We start from the raw sequence: 16,360 nt of genomic DNA on the forward strand, positions 1-16,360 counted from the left end.
AATTTCAGTCACTATTAAAATATTTATTTCTTTGATTTTATTTGTTTAGGATTATGTGAAGTACACGAAAGTTGTCGACGATTTATAGAACGTTGTTTACCCGAAGCTTTTAAAAAGGTATGTAATTCTGATTTGATCTGTTTTGATATGTACTTGATGAATGTGCTAAAATATCTGACTATAACTTTTCCTTCTATTTAATTTTTTCTGTATAAAATTATATTTTGAACTAGAAATGTCTGAATGTATATACTGTTTTTAATGTGTATAATATAGGTAATATATTGTGAATTATGAATGTGTTCTTATTAATTGGATTTAACCTTATAATCCTTTTGATTTTTTTACACCCTATATTTAAGTATTTTGATGTTTCTTTAAATTTTTCAAAATTCATAAATAGATTTTTGAATATTGTTGCTTAAATTTTGTTCTTAATAAAGGATATCTCCTTCATTGTATTTTTGAAATCAGAGCCACAGAAGTATTCCTTCCAGACTTATTTCATGAATTGGTTTTATTAATATTTTAGGCAATTTCATTAAAATTTGATTAAGTGTCATCGTTAATGAAAATATCCATAGGTTACTGGTTTTGAGATTTTAAACTCTCCATTTTAGTAAATATAAAAGTTCTATTAATGGTTGGTAATGGTCAAGCAATGCATTTTCTTAATTCTAAAGTTATTAAAAATACTTCTTCTCTCTCTAAAGTTATTAAAAATACTTGCAATTAATATTTACTGTATAATTTGAGTCACTTTTACTTCCTTTTACAAAAAAGGAAGTATTTTATTCACAAAAAATTTTTACTCAAAAATCGGCCTTAATTTCTATTTTGCTCACCCCCAAATGAATGTTGAGTTTTTTTTCAACTCGACCACACGTGGATTATGCCTAGGAATGTACAGATACTAGACCGGGATCTGAAGGGGGTTGAGCATACATGGAAAGGCTGACGCAATATTATTTCTGATTATTGTTACAGGCACGATGGTGATTATGAAACCACATGTCGTCGCCCCCCCTGGGTGGTCGACAACCCCGGAATAGGGGGGGAAAGCAGTGGGGGAGCCGTTTCCTAAAACATTCATAACTCGCGAACTATTTGAGATAAAACACTGAAAAATGTGGCAATCGACGCAACAAAACAAGTGCTTCATAAAAGCTAAATATGATTATGGACCTATCTTTGTTGGTTTCTGAGTAAAACTCCATTTTTCGCAAACAAGCAAAATTTTTGAATAAAATGCGTAAAACAACCTTTTTTTGACCAAAATAAATTCCAAATCAAAATTGTTTGATTTTTTTTTCAAATGAAGTCCAAAATATCATTATTCAGCTTGTTAAAATCATTTAAGTACTGTTAACGCGTTGAAAACAAAATGACAGTAGCAAGTTCGAACACGATTTTCATTATAGTTCAGGATCTGAAGGGGTATTTTGATTATGCATGGAAGACCTGAAGCAAAATTATTTCTGATTAATGTCACAGGCACTATAGTGATTATGAAACCACATGTCTTCGCCCCCCTGGATGGTCGAGATCCCCGGGGGAGGGGAGAAAGCAGTGGGGGGAGCCGTTTGCTAAAACACTCATAACTCGCGAACTATTTGAAATGAAACACTGAAAAAAGTGGCAATCGACGCAACAAAACAAGGGCTTCATAAGAGCTAAATATGACTATGATCATATCTTTGTTAATTTCTGAGTAAAATTCTTATTTTTCGCAAACAAGCAAAAAATTTGAAAAAAATACGCATTTTTTTTTTCAAATTATCAAAATTATTTAACTGTTTAAGGAACCAATAAAATCTGAAATATCATTATACAGTTTGTTTAAAATTACTTAAATATTATCAAAGCGTTGAAAAGTGAAATAAAAGCAAGCTCAAAAAGCATTTGAGGTAATTCACAAAAGGAAAAAAAAAAAAAAACAAGTTTGCGCTATGTACCTTGAAGACTCGGCATAAACCAAAGTAAATTTTGTGGCTCTCCTGTTTTGGCGGTTTTATTTCGTAATATTATCAAAACAATGTTCCAGTTAAGTAATTACTTAAATACTTAACCTTTAACGCATTATAGCTGCTTAGTATGGGTCACAATGGGACTTTTTTAAAAATTAAAACATGCAAGTTTGCAAGTAGGAAGTAATTACGGAAAGAATAAATGATCAGGATAACCCTTATGCAGATTTTACACCTGAGTTATGAAATATAGTGAGCGAGGCTATTGCCACATAAGCAGCATCAAAATTTTAGTGGAACGTTAAAGAAAATGTGAATAGTCTCTTATCTAGAGAAGTCCTGCAATGGCAATGTCTTCAATAGCGACTGCAAAACAGCAAAAGAAAACCAAAAATCATTTAACCTGGGAAACGTTAACTCAAAAGTGATGTTAGTACATCTAAAAATCATTCCCATACAATAAGCCCAATGCTAGGTTAGTTTCATCAGAATGGTTCACTGAAGCAAAGCGCGAATATAATATCAGCTCTTTACCATGCTCCTGCAATTCTTTCCAGCATGTGCTAAGAAGTATTGCTCAACTGTACTATTGAATCAATTCCCCTGTACCTTAGCAGTGCCTTTAGATGTAACCAAGTTTGGGTTTCACTTGAATGAAAATAAAACAATAAAGCCCCACACCTTATGATGCAGCCAGTGTTACCAGAGAGTTTAATCCACCCTGCGCAGACAAGAACTGTAAATAATCTTGTAATTGTTTTATTAATAATTCATCTTGCTGTAAATACTGTGCTTTTAAGACTAAAGCAAAAACCCGTAAACTACAAAATACTCGGAAGAGAACGATTCAATAGAACAATTACAAGTCAACAAAAAAGAGTATGATCCAGCTTTCAGAATTTCTGATGTATTAATGCTTTATGTATGCATATTGATATTCTACAATTATTTTTTAATACCCATTATTTTACTAATTTTATTTAATTAGTTTTTTTAGAACTCTAGTTTATAATTTTATATTTATATTCGTTTTCATAAAAGCTCAAGCTTCTCATTTTTTATATTTATTTAGTACATATTATTTCTTGTATCATTTTTCTTTGTTGAGTAAATTATAAAAAGCAATATCCGCAAAACAATACCCGCAATATTCTTTTGTGCAAATTGAAAACACAAATTAATAGAAATAAATTAAAATTATATTTGAATTGAAACTACTCTGGGCCTGGTTCCCTAGTTCCTCTCAAATTTAAAGCAGTATATAACAAAATTAAAGCCATAGTTAAATACTTTGCAATTAGAATAAGTTTGTAAACTGAAGAATGAATAGTTCGTCATAAGGATAATAAGGCTATTTTTTTTCTCTTTAGCATACTGCCGTTTTATTCAATGCGCTAACTTAGGCAAGTGCTTGCATTTTCTATTTCGCTTTTTAACGCTCACGTTGGTAATAATTAAGTAGTTTTAAACAAAATGAATAATGAAATTTCAGGTTTTATTAATTCCCTAAACGGTTAAATAATTTTTTAAAAAAACTTATCTTTGAAAAAAAAGCTTTTCGTATTTTATTCAAAATTTTTGCATGGCTGCTAAAAATGGAATTTTAATTAAAAACCAACAAAGATAAGACCATAAACATATTTAGGTTTTTCAAGTCCTTGTTCTGTTGCATCTTTTGCCATTTTTTTCAGTATTTTATTTCAAATAGTTCACGAGTTATGAGTGTTTTAGCAAACGGCTCCCCCCACTGCTTTCCCCCGTCCCCCGGGGTTGTCGACCACCCAGGGGGGCGAAGACATGTGGTTTCATATTCACTATAGTGCCTGTGACATTAATCAGAAATAATTTTGCGTCAGGTCTTCCATGCATGCTCAAAATACCCCTTCAGATCCTGAACTATAATGCAAATCGTGTTCGAGTTTGCTACTGTCATTTTGTTTTTCAACGAGTTAACAGTACTTAAATGATTTTAACAAACTGAATAATGATATTTTGGACATTATTCGAAAAAAAAATCAAACAATTTTGATTTGGAATTTATTTTGGTCAAAAAAAGTTTGTTTTGCGCATTTTATTCAAAAATTTTGCTTGTTTGCGAAAAATGGAATTTTATTTAGAAACCAACAAAGATAGGTGCATAATTATATTTAGCTTTTATGAAGCCCTTGTTTTGTTGCGTCGATTGCCACTTTTTTCAGTGTTTTATCTCAAATAGTTCGCGAGTTATGAGTGTTTTAGGAAACGGCTCCCCCACTGCTTTTCCCCCTCCCCCGGGGTTGTCGACCACTCAGGGGGGTGACGACATGTGGTTTCATAATCACCATCGTGCCTGTAACAATAATCAGAAATAATATTGCGTCAGCCTTTCCATGTATGCTCAACCCCCTTCAGATCCTGGACTATACCCGAAATATCCATTTTGACAATCCCCGAGTTAATTACAACAAGTTTTCTCGCGACGTCCGTATGTATGTATGTGCTTATGTGTGTATGTGCGTATGTATCTCGCATAACTCAAAAACGGTATGTTCTAGAAAGGTGAAATTTGGTACATAGACTCCTAGTGGGGTCTAGTTGTGCACCTTCCCTTTTGGTTGAATTCGGATGTTCCTAAGGGGGTCTGTTGCACCTTTTTAGGATGAAATCATTGTTATTTTCAATGCTAACTCAAGTGGTGTTGTAATTTGTCAAACACTTGGCGATATATTGCCAAGCTTTTGGCTGCCAAGTTTTGTCGCCAACTTGCCGATTTTTTAAAAAAAATTTAAGTCTGGGTTTTAATTCAGCCAATGTTGGTGATATTTATAGAGTTACCCACTGAATCACATTAAAATTGCCAATTACGGGGAAATAAATCTGTGTAAAACGTTTTTTTGCTTTGGTTCGCAAGAAACTAGGGGTGAAAATATTTAGTGTTTCCTTGCTTACTCCAAGGTGTTATCATTAAATTGGGGTAAAAGGAAGTCATGTGATGCACACATCAGCTCGTTTTCCTTGTTAGAGACTCGTATACTGAAAAAAAAATTTCTAAGTTTGGTACTGGAATTGATTCTTATGCTTGAGGCTGTATGTTGTTTTATTACTGCTTAAAACTAAGTCTTCTTTACTAATAATAAAGCTGAATGTCTCTCTGTCCGGAGGATGTCTGGATGTCTGTAGGATGTCCGTAGGATGTCTGTGACGCGCATAGCGCTTAAACCGTTCGGCCGATTTTCATGAAATTTGGCACAAAGTTAGTATGTAGCATGGGGGTGTGCACCTCGAAGCGATTTTTCGAAAATTCGATGTGGTTCTTTTGTTATTCCAATTTTAAGAAAAAAAGTATCATAAATTTCGAAATTATCGTAACGTGGAACCGTAACATGGGCACAAGCCAGTTGGCGAGATACGAAATTATCATAACGTGGAACCGTAACGTCTGTACAAGCCAACTGGCGAGAAAATTCACTATACATTATTTGTAAATATACAGGCGAACCAAAAGACCTTTTGATTTTTCTATTGCGGGCGAAGCCGTGCGGGTATCACTAGTTGATGAATAAAGCAAATTTTGTCTTTATTAGTTTTGTATCAGTTTTGTAATCGGCTTGTAGTATTAGTTTCATATTAATTGTTTTGTTATCTATTCTAGCTTTTGATTTCTGCTGCTGTCAGGTCATGGGGTTTAGATGTACAGGAAGGTGTTCGCTGTATGTTACATTTATTAGTCGGTTTAGTTACTGCCAGGTTGAAACATGATCCAGTTCCAGAAACTTTATGCCAAGTTTTAGAAAGGGTATTATTTTTTGATAGTATTAACTTGTGTATTATAAATTGTTTATTGTTGATAGTTTTATCATAAAATATAAAATATTTATGATTGCTTTTATTTTTATGCTTATATAAAGTGTTTGAGCTGGAAAAATCAGTTTCTGTGCTTTAAAAACATAGTTCTGATCTATGTTTTTAAAGCATAGAACTTTTATTAATCTTTATTATTTTCTTTGTAGGCGTTTGATCCTGAATCAGAATTTCATGTAAAAAATAAACACAAACCTTCATCATCTGTTCATTGGCTAGATGTTTTTGGTCCTGATCAGGCTTTTGCTGTTAGTCGAAATAGTATTGTAAGTTTTTACTCTTTTCTTTTAGCTATACCACCAGTTAACCTCAGTAATTAACGACAGTACCTCATAAAGTTTAGATGCAACTTAAATATTAATCAACAATGTTTCTGGTCTTATCCTCATATAAATAATAGCCGATGATCGAGTAACCCGCGTGTTTCAATAATGAAGCTTGTGCTACGGCATGATAATTTGATAATATGTTTTGGTAATGTTTAACATGCAGGGTAAGGCTTTATTGTGACAAGGCTCAATCCGGTAACTGTTTTGCTGGTAAGACTGCCATTTTAGGAGAACAAAGAAACCAAAACAATTAACTCTATCTACTGGAGTTTTAGGGTTAAACCACTGGTATTGGGGTTAAAATTTCAACTATCAAAATATCACCAAACAGGCAATTGCTTCGTTCAAAAGTAGAAACAATTTTCACCCGTCACACCATAACGGGAAATTTTCTAGTTTCAGAATAAAATTGGCATTAATCAGGGGTCTGGCCAGAGGATATTTGGGTCCGTTAACAGACCCTTCACAAAAATCCGATCAACCAAAACGGACCTTTCACAAAATCCCGAACAAACAAAACGGACCCTTCACAAAATTCTGATAAACAAGATCAGATCTGTCACAAATTGTTTATTGAAAGAGCAAATCTGAAAGCAAAATAAAGCATATTTCTGTGTATATACCGATAATTTTTGGAACCTTTTTTAAGTCAAATTAGAGGGATCAGCTTATACAAAATCGGCTAATTTTGAAAAAAAGGAAAGAAAAAATTGGCACTCTTGCGATGCTCCTGCAAGTGATAAATAATTGCTACTGCCAAATAAATACAATGGTTGTTTGTTTTATCACAGCTAATTAGCAGCGGTGTTGTTGTAAACTTTTCTGAAAGGGCATTGGTAAGCACTTTTCTCCGCTCATGATTTAATAAACAATAATAATATATATCTGCGAAATGAACTTAGAACGAATGAACTTAGAACAATGAACTTAGAACGGCAAAGGGATAGTAAGGGTGAGGAAAAAATAGGATCGCTTCAGATAGGGTTACCAACTTCAAAACTATCACCACTTAGCGTCTGGCGTTGAACCTTTATAATGACTTGATTAGAAAATATTCTCATCATTTTGTCGGCTTGTCAATATTTGCGTTTTTACAGTGCGGTGCGATGTTTAATTGTTATTTTGGGAGAAAATCATATGGCTTTTGATTTTTAGATGCTAACAAGGATGATTAACTTTAAATAAACTCTTTTAATTACCGTTTTTTTTCCTTTATATGTCTACATTTTGAAAAATGCAATCTTTTAACATCCGATATGAGAATCATATTTTGTTCTTTTTTCAAGCTAACTTCGCTTTATTAGGATTCAAATAAATGAAAAGTCTCTTTATTTCTGTTAGAACTCTCATTTCAAGTTTTTAAAGCAAAATTCCATATTCTGCTATGAGTCAAAAATTAAAATGCTGAATAGATGGTTTATTTTATTTTATTATTATTATTATTTTTTTTTTTGGGGGGGGGTCAACTGTGTTTACAGATATTAATGATATTTTATCATAGGACTCTAAAATGCAATTTTAAAATAATTTTATCGAAAATATTTCTTTTACAAGCCGTTTTTATACTTTTGATGCCTTCATTTTGAGAATTGCAATCTCTTTGCATCCGCTATGGGAATCCGATTTTTCGAATTTTTGATGATTATTACGCTTTGTTAAGAAGTAAACAATTGAAATATCTTTTTATTTTTGTTAAAATCACGGAATTTGTAAGTTTTAAACGAAATTCTGTGCTTTTTAAGAGTGTCTTGGGTCAAAAAGTTAAATGCTGAACCCTCGTCTGAATTATATTTATTTATATTTTTGTTACAATTATTTTAAATACTGTACAGAAATATATCTAGTATAATTTAACATAATGAAGAATGGTAGATAAATGTTGATACTTGAAAGAGCTATACCCCCCCCCCCCCGCCAAATGTCAGGAAAAAAATCCAGAATGATTTTCTTGTCATAGAAGAGGAAAACACTCAACTTTTAGTTTAATTGATGCAGTTTGTGCCATCTCTGAATTCTAAAATTTCCTTTTAACAATTTTTTTTTTTTTTGCGAAATTTTTTGATTTTTCACAAAATTAATTCATTTTTCACAAAATTATTTGATTTTTCACCAAAAACGGACCCTGTGAAAAATCCTGGACAGACAGACCCCTGTTAATGTTTATTAGTTTGAATAAGTCTAATCAACCATCACTTTATTTTCAATAGTTTTTTCAGACCAATTTAAGTAGTTTTGTGTTTAAATTTGTTAGGAAAAGTAAAAAAACATTGAATTTTGAAGTACCCCTCAAAACACCCCCCTAAAAATTCCAATGGCACAGTTTGCATCATGAACCCCCCCCCCCCCCAGGTTGGCACCCCTGTGTATTATCAGTTTGTTGAAGTGGCTGTTTCCATTCTTTTCATTCCTACCCTTAATACATTTTTTTAAAAAGCGTTTTTAACTACATCAAAATATTTCGGTTATTATATATAGGTATTAGGTCTAAAACAATATTCTAGTTTTGTATGTTGAAACAAAAATGACTGGTTCCAAACAAGTAAATTAGCCAGACATTTGCACAAGCAGAACACAATATTGCCTCAAAATGTATTTAGACTAAAAAAATGAAGACCTTAATCCATAGCAGTTTAAAGCTAAATTTTTCAAAAACTTCGATTTTACTTTTATGATAAAGCATCAAGAGGAATAAAATGCAGAAAAAGAGGGGTAGATTTTAGGTATGAAAAAAATAGATCAACTAAAATGCTGCCAAAAATTCAACAATAGTAGCCGGTGCCAAAGTGATTGTGTGCTTGTACCAACTGTTATAGTAGCTGGCAGCAATGAAAAGGCTAAGAATCGACTTAATTTCCACATTTTGATGTGATCGTAAAATGGAAAATGCAACCTGTTTAGGGGCTACTCATAAATCACACTTTTTCTCAACACATTTGACCCCCTCCCTCCCATTGTCACAGAGTGTCACACTTCACCTTCCCTCTCCCCTCCTCATGTCACATACAACTATGTCATGTTTCATAAGGTAAGCATATTGTTATAAAAAATGCATGATGCCCCTCTACCTCCTTTTGTCACAGTTTCACAAACCTCTCCACTAAAGGTGTGATACCATTTGTGGGCAACCCCTTAAGTATTAACAGCATACATACAGTTGGCTCTCTGTTTAACGATGCTCAATTTACACTTTTTTTTCACGGTCCCAGATGGTCCACTATAGTGTTAAAAGCGTTCTATTTAAGGACGCTTTCTACTTAACGACGATTTTTTGTGGTCCCTTGAAAGTCGTTAAACAGAGAGCCATCATTGATCATTTAGTTCAAATAAGTGTGTGCGAGTAATGTTTGTCGAATTATCATTTTTCTCCTTCTTAAATTTTGTTGTACTTCTTTTGTAGGAACCATATGGATGGCTTATTGATTTGATTAACAAGGCAAGTAGTTAATATTTGTACAGTCGACGCTCATTATAATGACCACACATTATAAAGACTGTCCCACTATAGCGACCAGTGGCAAAAGTCCCAACTTTGTTCCTATGAACACTACGTTAATTTGCCTTCGTTATAGCGACCATTCTGTATCGTCTAATCCAATACAACGAGCGAATTCAGCGGACGCTATTTCGGGTGTTCTTCCCAATAAAACAAATTTGTAGCTCGAAATGGCCTTGATTATTGTTTACGGACATCTGCCTGAAGTTTTCAATGTCAAATCCAACTTTGAGAGGGGGTGCGCGTGGATTACCATTCACCGCAGCTAGCACAAAAAAAAAAAATAAATAAATAAATAAAAAAAAAATAATAATAATGGGAGGAAAAATCAAGAAATTTCCAGGTTCCTAAGAAAAGGGAGTTGACAGATGTGTTGGTAGTTTGGTGTTTGAATCTAGCGGTTTTTAAGATTTGCGGTTCTCGAGGGACTTTCAAATGTTTCTTTGAAAAAAAAAAAAAAAAAAAAAAAACAATTTATCACCTATGTCTGAAACGGAAAATAATGTTTTGCAAAAATCACGTCTGAAAAAGGCAACCATCTGTTTCTGGTTTTATCTTCAGAAAATGTAGTGGTAGCAGTAGTAGTAGCAGATTTGTAAGTGTGTAACATTTTCCTCCCTATATTTTCTACTTTAAAATTTCTATAATGTTCTGTCATAGTATTTTTGCACATGATTTTTCTAAAAATTCCTACGATAAAAACAATTTGGGCCTTTAACTGGAATGTTTGAAAAAGTACCATTTTTTTACGGAACAACGGGACATGCAAGATGACTGTGTATATTTTTTTAATTATACCTCTTATAACAACCACTCGTTATAAAGACCCTTTTCTCTGGGACGGAGATGGTCGTTATATCGAGCGTCGACTGTATTGTAATTTTAAGAATATTGCATTATAAAAATTGTATGATGAGTAGATTACTTATATTTTATAAAAAATCCCCAAACAGTTTGGTCAACAGGATGGCTTCCTGGAAATTCAGAGGCGTTTTGCTAGTGATGATATAACTGGCTTGGTATGTATCTAAGAAGAAAAGTGACATACTTTGTTATTTTGAACAATAAATTATATTTATTCACATTTTGTTTAAGTATAGTCAAGTGTAGTTGAATCTTCCATTATTTGAATCTCTGCCTTATGTCAGGAAAGATTCTGCTTGTTAAACTTCTTCAGTATGGTTTATTTAAGTGTCATTCATATTTTAGGGTATGGCAGCAATGTTGGCTCCTCTTTCAAAATGTGCTGAATTTTTAAACCCGTCTAAAGTTTGCCCGTCCTTGTCATCATGCATGGATATTGCTGTACACTATATTAAATCTCTGTCTGATAGTGAGATAAAAAGCAAAGTAAGTATTTTGTTGTCTAACGACTAATAAGAAATTTTAAGTGTTTAATGTTGCTGAAGTTGAAGTTGCGATGCGTAGTTGTAAGTGTAAATTTGAGCATTTTAGTAAGTATGAATCTGTGTTGATGTATTGATTTCAAGAGAAAGAAAATTGGCATCCTTAAATTTGGAATATTGAAAGTTCCTGGGGTTTTTCTCTCAGACATGCTGCACAGGAGGAGGAACTTGATCCATGAGTAACTTTTTGTAGGTCCTTTGGTAAAATGGAAATATGAGGCTTGGTCATTTTAACTTGGCACTATTTGCCTGGTTTTAGAATAGGCAGAAGTGTAAATTGCTTAGAGGGGGGGGGATGAAATCAAGTTATGCTGAATACTTTTTCAGCATAACTTGATGTGTTATAATTTACAAACATAAAAAATGTTTATAAATTGCTCAAATAGCAATAAAAATTGCAGGTTGCATTGAAACGTAAGTTCCTTGTAGCCTGGAAAAAAGTGTTTGCAATTGATACTGCTGTCAAGGGCGCCCTGATAGAAAGTCATGGGAGGTCACTGTGATCTCACAAAAGTTACCTTATTTGGCGAATTTTCCCGAAGACTTGGCAAATTTGGTGACAAAATAGCATTATTGCCATTTTATTTCTTATTAGATGTAGGTATATGTGCCTGCTCATATTTTATCTTTCAGTAAAAATTTGGAATTTCATTTGCAAAGTTGAGAATTTTCTCCCTTTCAAAAACTTGAGTTTGGGGCTCCTCGAATGCTATTTGTGCAATTTTACTTTACTTTTATTAATCATCAAGTTAAGGTTACCTGCTATTTGGTAATATCCTATAATGGGTGAGAAACAAGAGAGGAAGTTAAAACTGCTTCATGTTTCTAATTAGAGCTCTGTCTGAGTTCCCGATATTAAAATGAAAAATGTGTGCTTAAATTGTAGGATTGGTATATGTTCATATAGTGTTATTTTTCTTTTTTCTAGAATGTGTGCTCAATCACTGATTTGCTTAAAAGTATGAAGTTACTGTGCCTTCATTTATGGCCTCAACAAGTGGCACTAACTAATTCCTTGTGCCTTGAGGTTATTCTTCGTATGTTAAAGTGTCCTCATTTTAATGCTCGAATGAATGGCTTAAAAGAGGTAAAGTTATCTCACTTTTGATTTTAAAGAAACAAAATGTATTAATTATGAGATCTAAATGTTTAAACTTTTTGATAAATTAAAAATTTTACTATTGGTATTTTCAATTCAGGGATCAACAAACGTAATTTTGGCAATAATGATAAAAATTGGCTAAAGATTCAATTTTTAATTTAAACTAGCTGCGTCGCTTGGCTTTGCATGGTCCACCTCGAAAATAAAAGTTATGTCAAGTGACGCGAGTTCAACACTCAGGCTTGAACCAAAAAAAAAAATAAAGTCAGTGAAATTTTGCGGCAGATTGCGGAACCCCCCCCCCCCCCAAAAAAAAGTAAACATTTTAAATCCCCTGATTACACGAAAAGCCTCAAAACAAAAACAAGAATTTTACCTGTTCATATTCGAGAAAAAAAAATGGCAACACATCTTTCATCTCAATGATTTTCTTCACCCGCTATACATTTTAATAAAAGCATTGTTATGGAAAGTTGAGAAGAAGCACTGAATAATAATTTGAATGGAGGAAAGCCTTCGAAAAATAGGGATTTGATTTTGAAATCTAAGAGTCATAATTAATAGTTTTTAATTGATATCTCCGCTAATTATTATCGGAGGATTATGTTAAATAGCCAAACATGAAGACGGGAGGATGACGAATCCATCGATACCTGGTTCGATGGTCAGTTCACTGTCGTTCGGGAGAAGAAGCTTGGACATAGATAGATAGATACTCAGATTTTATATGTATAAGATGATAATAATTTGCTATACGTTTTCTATTTTGTTATGCATTTAAAAGATTCATTTACGTGCTTCGAAATTATTTATCTTTCAATTTATATGAATTTTCAAGTTTGTAAAACATTTTTTGTGTTATAATTTATTACAATGCAATGCTTTGAAAAATTGAGAATAATTTTATCATGTTAACAACTTAATTGTTTAACTTTTATTTCATTACAGCTGTATTATTATTATTATTATTATTATTTTTGATTTTAGGTAATGAAATTGATTGATGATAGTTCTAGTATCAGATCCTCAAAAATAGCTATTGATTCTGAAAGCCTTTTAAACTGGTTGGCTGAAAATGAAGTCCTGTCAATTGCACTCGATGGTAAGATATTTGAAAAAGAAAAAAAAAAAATAAATTAAAAAAAAAAAAATCTCATTTGATAAAAGAGAGAGAGGGAGAAAAAAAAAAGAGAAGGCCAATACTGTGAAATTTAAAATTGATAATGGTTTAATGTACTTTCTCATTCTGTCTTACACTCTCATAAATATCATGTAGTAGAACCTCTACACCTTCAGTTTATCCAATTTGTGATTTTTATAAATAAAGCTTAAGTTCAATATTCTTTCAGGAAATATTGATCAAGTTCAGTATACTGACAAAATTAAAGGGATTGTAGAATTCACTGGTCATCGACTTTCCCTAGATGAATTGTCCAAAATATGGTATATGCAGGTAATTATTCTTTTTTTTTTGTATTGACTTGATCTTTAACAACTATTTTTTTATTAATGTAGTTATCTAAAAAATTGCAAAATTAAAACGTAAATTCATGTTCTGTTTTTGTTTTTTCTATTTAGTGCTGGGAAGAATTTTCTTGTTAATCAGCAGATTTTGGATAAAAACGTTCTTACTATAAAATAATAAAAATATTATTACTTCTTATTTTTATGAAATTGAAGAATTACTAAGTTTCTGATTGAAGATAAAGGACTCTATCAGCCTTATGTTTTTTGGAAATATCTATTTACAAACTAAACTATCAAAACTATTATAGGGTAGACCAACATGTGAATGAGCAACTTATAATTTTCTTTTTTTAGAAGCCATCATAAGTTTTTTCTTTGACAAAGGCGGCTGTAACTTCCATACATATATTTTTCCAAAAAAGGAACATAAAGGAAACATTGCATATGCCCACTGGTTATATGTGTTCATTTACTGAGTTGCTGTCTGTTCTTCATTTAAGTCTCCCAAAGCAGCTTGACATAGAATAAGAAGAGTCCTCCCGTTTTTAACAAACTTCAAAACGGTTTATTAATTCATACTGTATGTATGTTTTTTTTTGTTAGCTCATAGCATTTTACTTAGTGAACCAATTTTGATGATTCTTTCTTTTATGGATAGGGAATGGTTTAATTTAGGTCCTTATACCTTTTATTGACCATATTTGTTCTTAAGGAAAAAATTTATGGGCACGAAAACAGTAGATTTCATATAATTTCCCTACTAAATTATTAAGTATATTTACATTTTTAAGACTCTAAACTTTCAGATTATTGATCACAGAAAAGGGAGTCCAATTTTTGTTTCATGTAAATTTTTTTTCATTAGCAAAATGAACAAATATTTTAGGTGAAATAATGATCCTAGTTATGACTAGATTAGTTATAAAAATTCTAGAATTTTTATTTCATTTATGAGTGAAATAAACACTTTTTATGGATCCAGTAAAGTTTCATCAGTGTTACTTTAAAAAGCCCTTTCTGAAATAACTGATTCAAATATTTTGAGATTGTCAAGCATTTTTAAGACTGACAAAGATCTTTGTCATTGCAACTAATAATGGTTTTTCATTTTGAATTTGTAATATTTCTAACAAAAAAAAAAAAAATGAAGTTTGAATATGAGCTTTTTCTTCATACCTCTGGTTAAACTTTAAATTATCGGAAAGGAAAAAAAAAGAAAAAAAATCCCTTAAAAATTCCAGATTTGAAACATTTTTTTAGATGTTATTGATACTTTTGTATGTGTGTGTGCGATTTCATTTTTCATATTTGAAATATATTATCAAAAGATTACTAGTAATCTTTTATAGTTTTTATGTGCAACTTTCTATACTTTTTTTTTCTCTAATGTAATAAAGAATAATTAATATTTTTTTATGAACTGAAAATAAACTACTAAGAAATTTCTTAAAATTGTGTTGTTTAGGATGGACAAAATGCACAGATAGTTGACAATATTCATTCGATCATGACTGCTGCTTCATCCAAGTTTAGTGCTGAACAATTTGATCATTTGCTTACATTAGTACAAGAAGTAAGTTTTAGTGTATGGTTTGATATTTTGTTTGTTAATGAACAAAAAGTTTCTGCTTAGTTATATTTTTACTAACTTATTTTGCTAAAATTACTTTTTTTCCTTCCTAAGGATTTTTAGCTGATTTTTCTCGGGCATGTTTTGATTGAAAAGGAAAGTGTAAGTTAGGAAGAGGGAATAATTGAAAATATTAGGTCTGTTCTCATTTTTGTGCCTACCAATCTGTGTATCATAAACTTAAAAATGCACTGAGATGGGTAAGATATTAAAGTGGGATGAATTTGGCTGACATGAAGTTGTTGACTCATTTCTTAAAAAAAAAAAGTTTGTTGATTTTATGGAACAGGTTGTAGTTATGTAATGTGGCGAGATTTAATTTATTTCCATGCACTGGTGTCATGATGCGCGCGATTAATTTTTGCAAAGTTATTCGAAAACCACATAGATAACGATTTTAGGCCGTGGAAGTGGAAGCATCGCAGCCGCGCATAACCTCAGACCAACGACTGCCTTGAATGCCAAAGAACAAAATTTAAAAGAGACTTACCCGGGGATTGTGTGTTGAAGACGATAGAAAACACAAAATTAATTACCATACATTCTTTATTCTATGTTACTTCAAAGCAGACATGAAGACGGGCACTAGGCATGGTGATCACCAGAACATTTCATACATAGTAAAAAAACAAATGCGAGGCATCCAGACTTAAGAGTTCAAAAAAGAAAAGGCGGAGCTGGCAGGGGTTGCAAAGTTCGTTAAAGGTCAAAAAAAAAACGTAGAGTTCATGCGGAGGGTGGTGAAATATTTAAATTGAAATGGACGGAGGACGGACAGTTCGCTATGAAGATGGTGGGGTGTTATTTAGGGATGGCTTATGGCTAAAATGCCCGTTGCAGGCCGATGTACGTTGAGACGAAAATGGTGCAGGCTGTAATCTCCATGGTGACAATGTTGAGCTCGTCACACGCTTAAAAAGGAATCAGGGTACTTTCAAGGTAATTGCGGATCCATGCCGTCACCTCATGCTATGTAGGACATCGAAAGGGTAGTTACTTAAGGGGACGATTCCGGTGCATTCAGCGTGCCGCCATCGGACGCCATCATTCAAACAGGTGATGGATCTTCTATGCTCTCATCTTCGGCTGCGACGAAGTAACGGTCTTGATTATTATATTTTAAACA

At 32.5% G+C, this 16,360-nt stretch overlaps 1 protein-coding gene across 1 annotated transcript in view; it reads left to right on the forward strand.

The window, feature by feature from the left end:
- The window catches only part of LOC129220174 (ubiquitin carboxyl-terminal hydrolase 24-like), a 99,704-nt gene that overhangs the window by 7,019 nt on the left and 76,325 nt on the right, over window positions 1-16,360 (forward strand). The window contains exons 3-12 of the mRNA XM_054854528.1: window positions 50-117; window positions 5,599-5,742; window positions 5,957-6,073; window positions 9,534-9,569; window positions 10,583-10,648; window positions 10,839-10,979; window positions 11,964-12,122; window positions 13,125-13,239; window positions 13,487-13,590; window positions 15,070-15,177. Coding sequence (XP_054710503.1) covers window positions 50-117; window positions 5,599-5,742; window positions 5,957-6,073; window positions 9,534-9,569; window positions 10,583-10,648; window positions 10,839-10,979; window positions 11,964-12,122; window positions 13,125-13,239; window positions 13,487-13,590; window positions 15,070-15,177 — 1,058 coding nt within the window. The remainder of the gene's footprint in view (window positions 1-49; window positions 118-5,598; window positions 5,743-5,956; window positions 6,074-9,533; window positions 9,570-10,582; window positions 10,649-10,838; window positions 10,980-11,963; window positions 12,123-13,124; window positions 13,240-13,486; window positions 13,591-15,069; window positions 15,178-16,360) is intronic.

Source organism: Uloborus diversus, chromosome 4 (genome assembly GCF_026930045.1).
Source record: "Uloborus diversus isolate 005 chromosome 4, Udiv.v.3.1, whole genome shotgun sequence".
NCBI classification, from domain to species: domain Eukaryota; kingdom Metazoa; phylum Arthropoda; class Arachnida; order Araneae; family Uloboridae; genus Uloborus; species Uloborus diversus.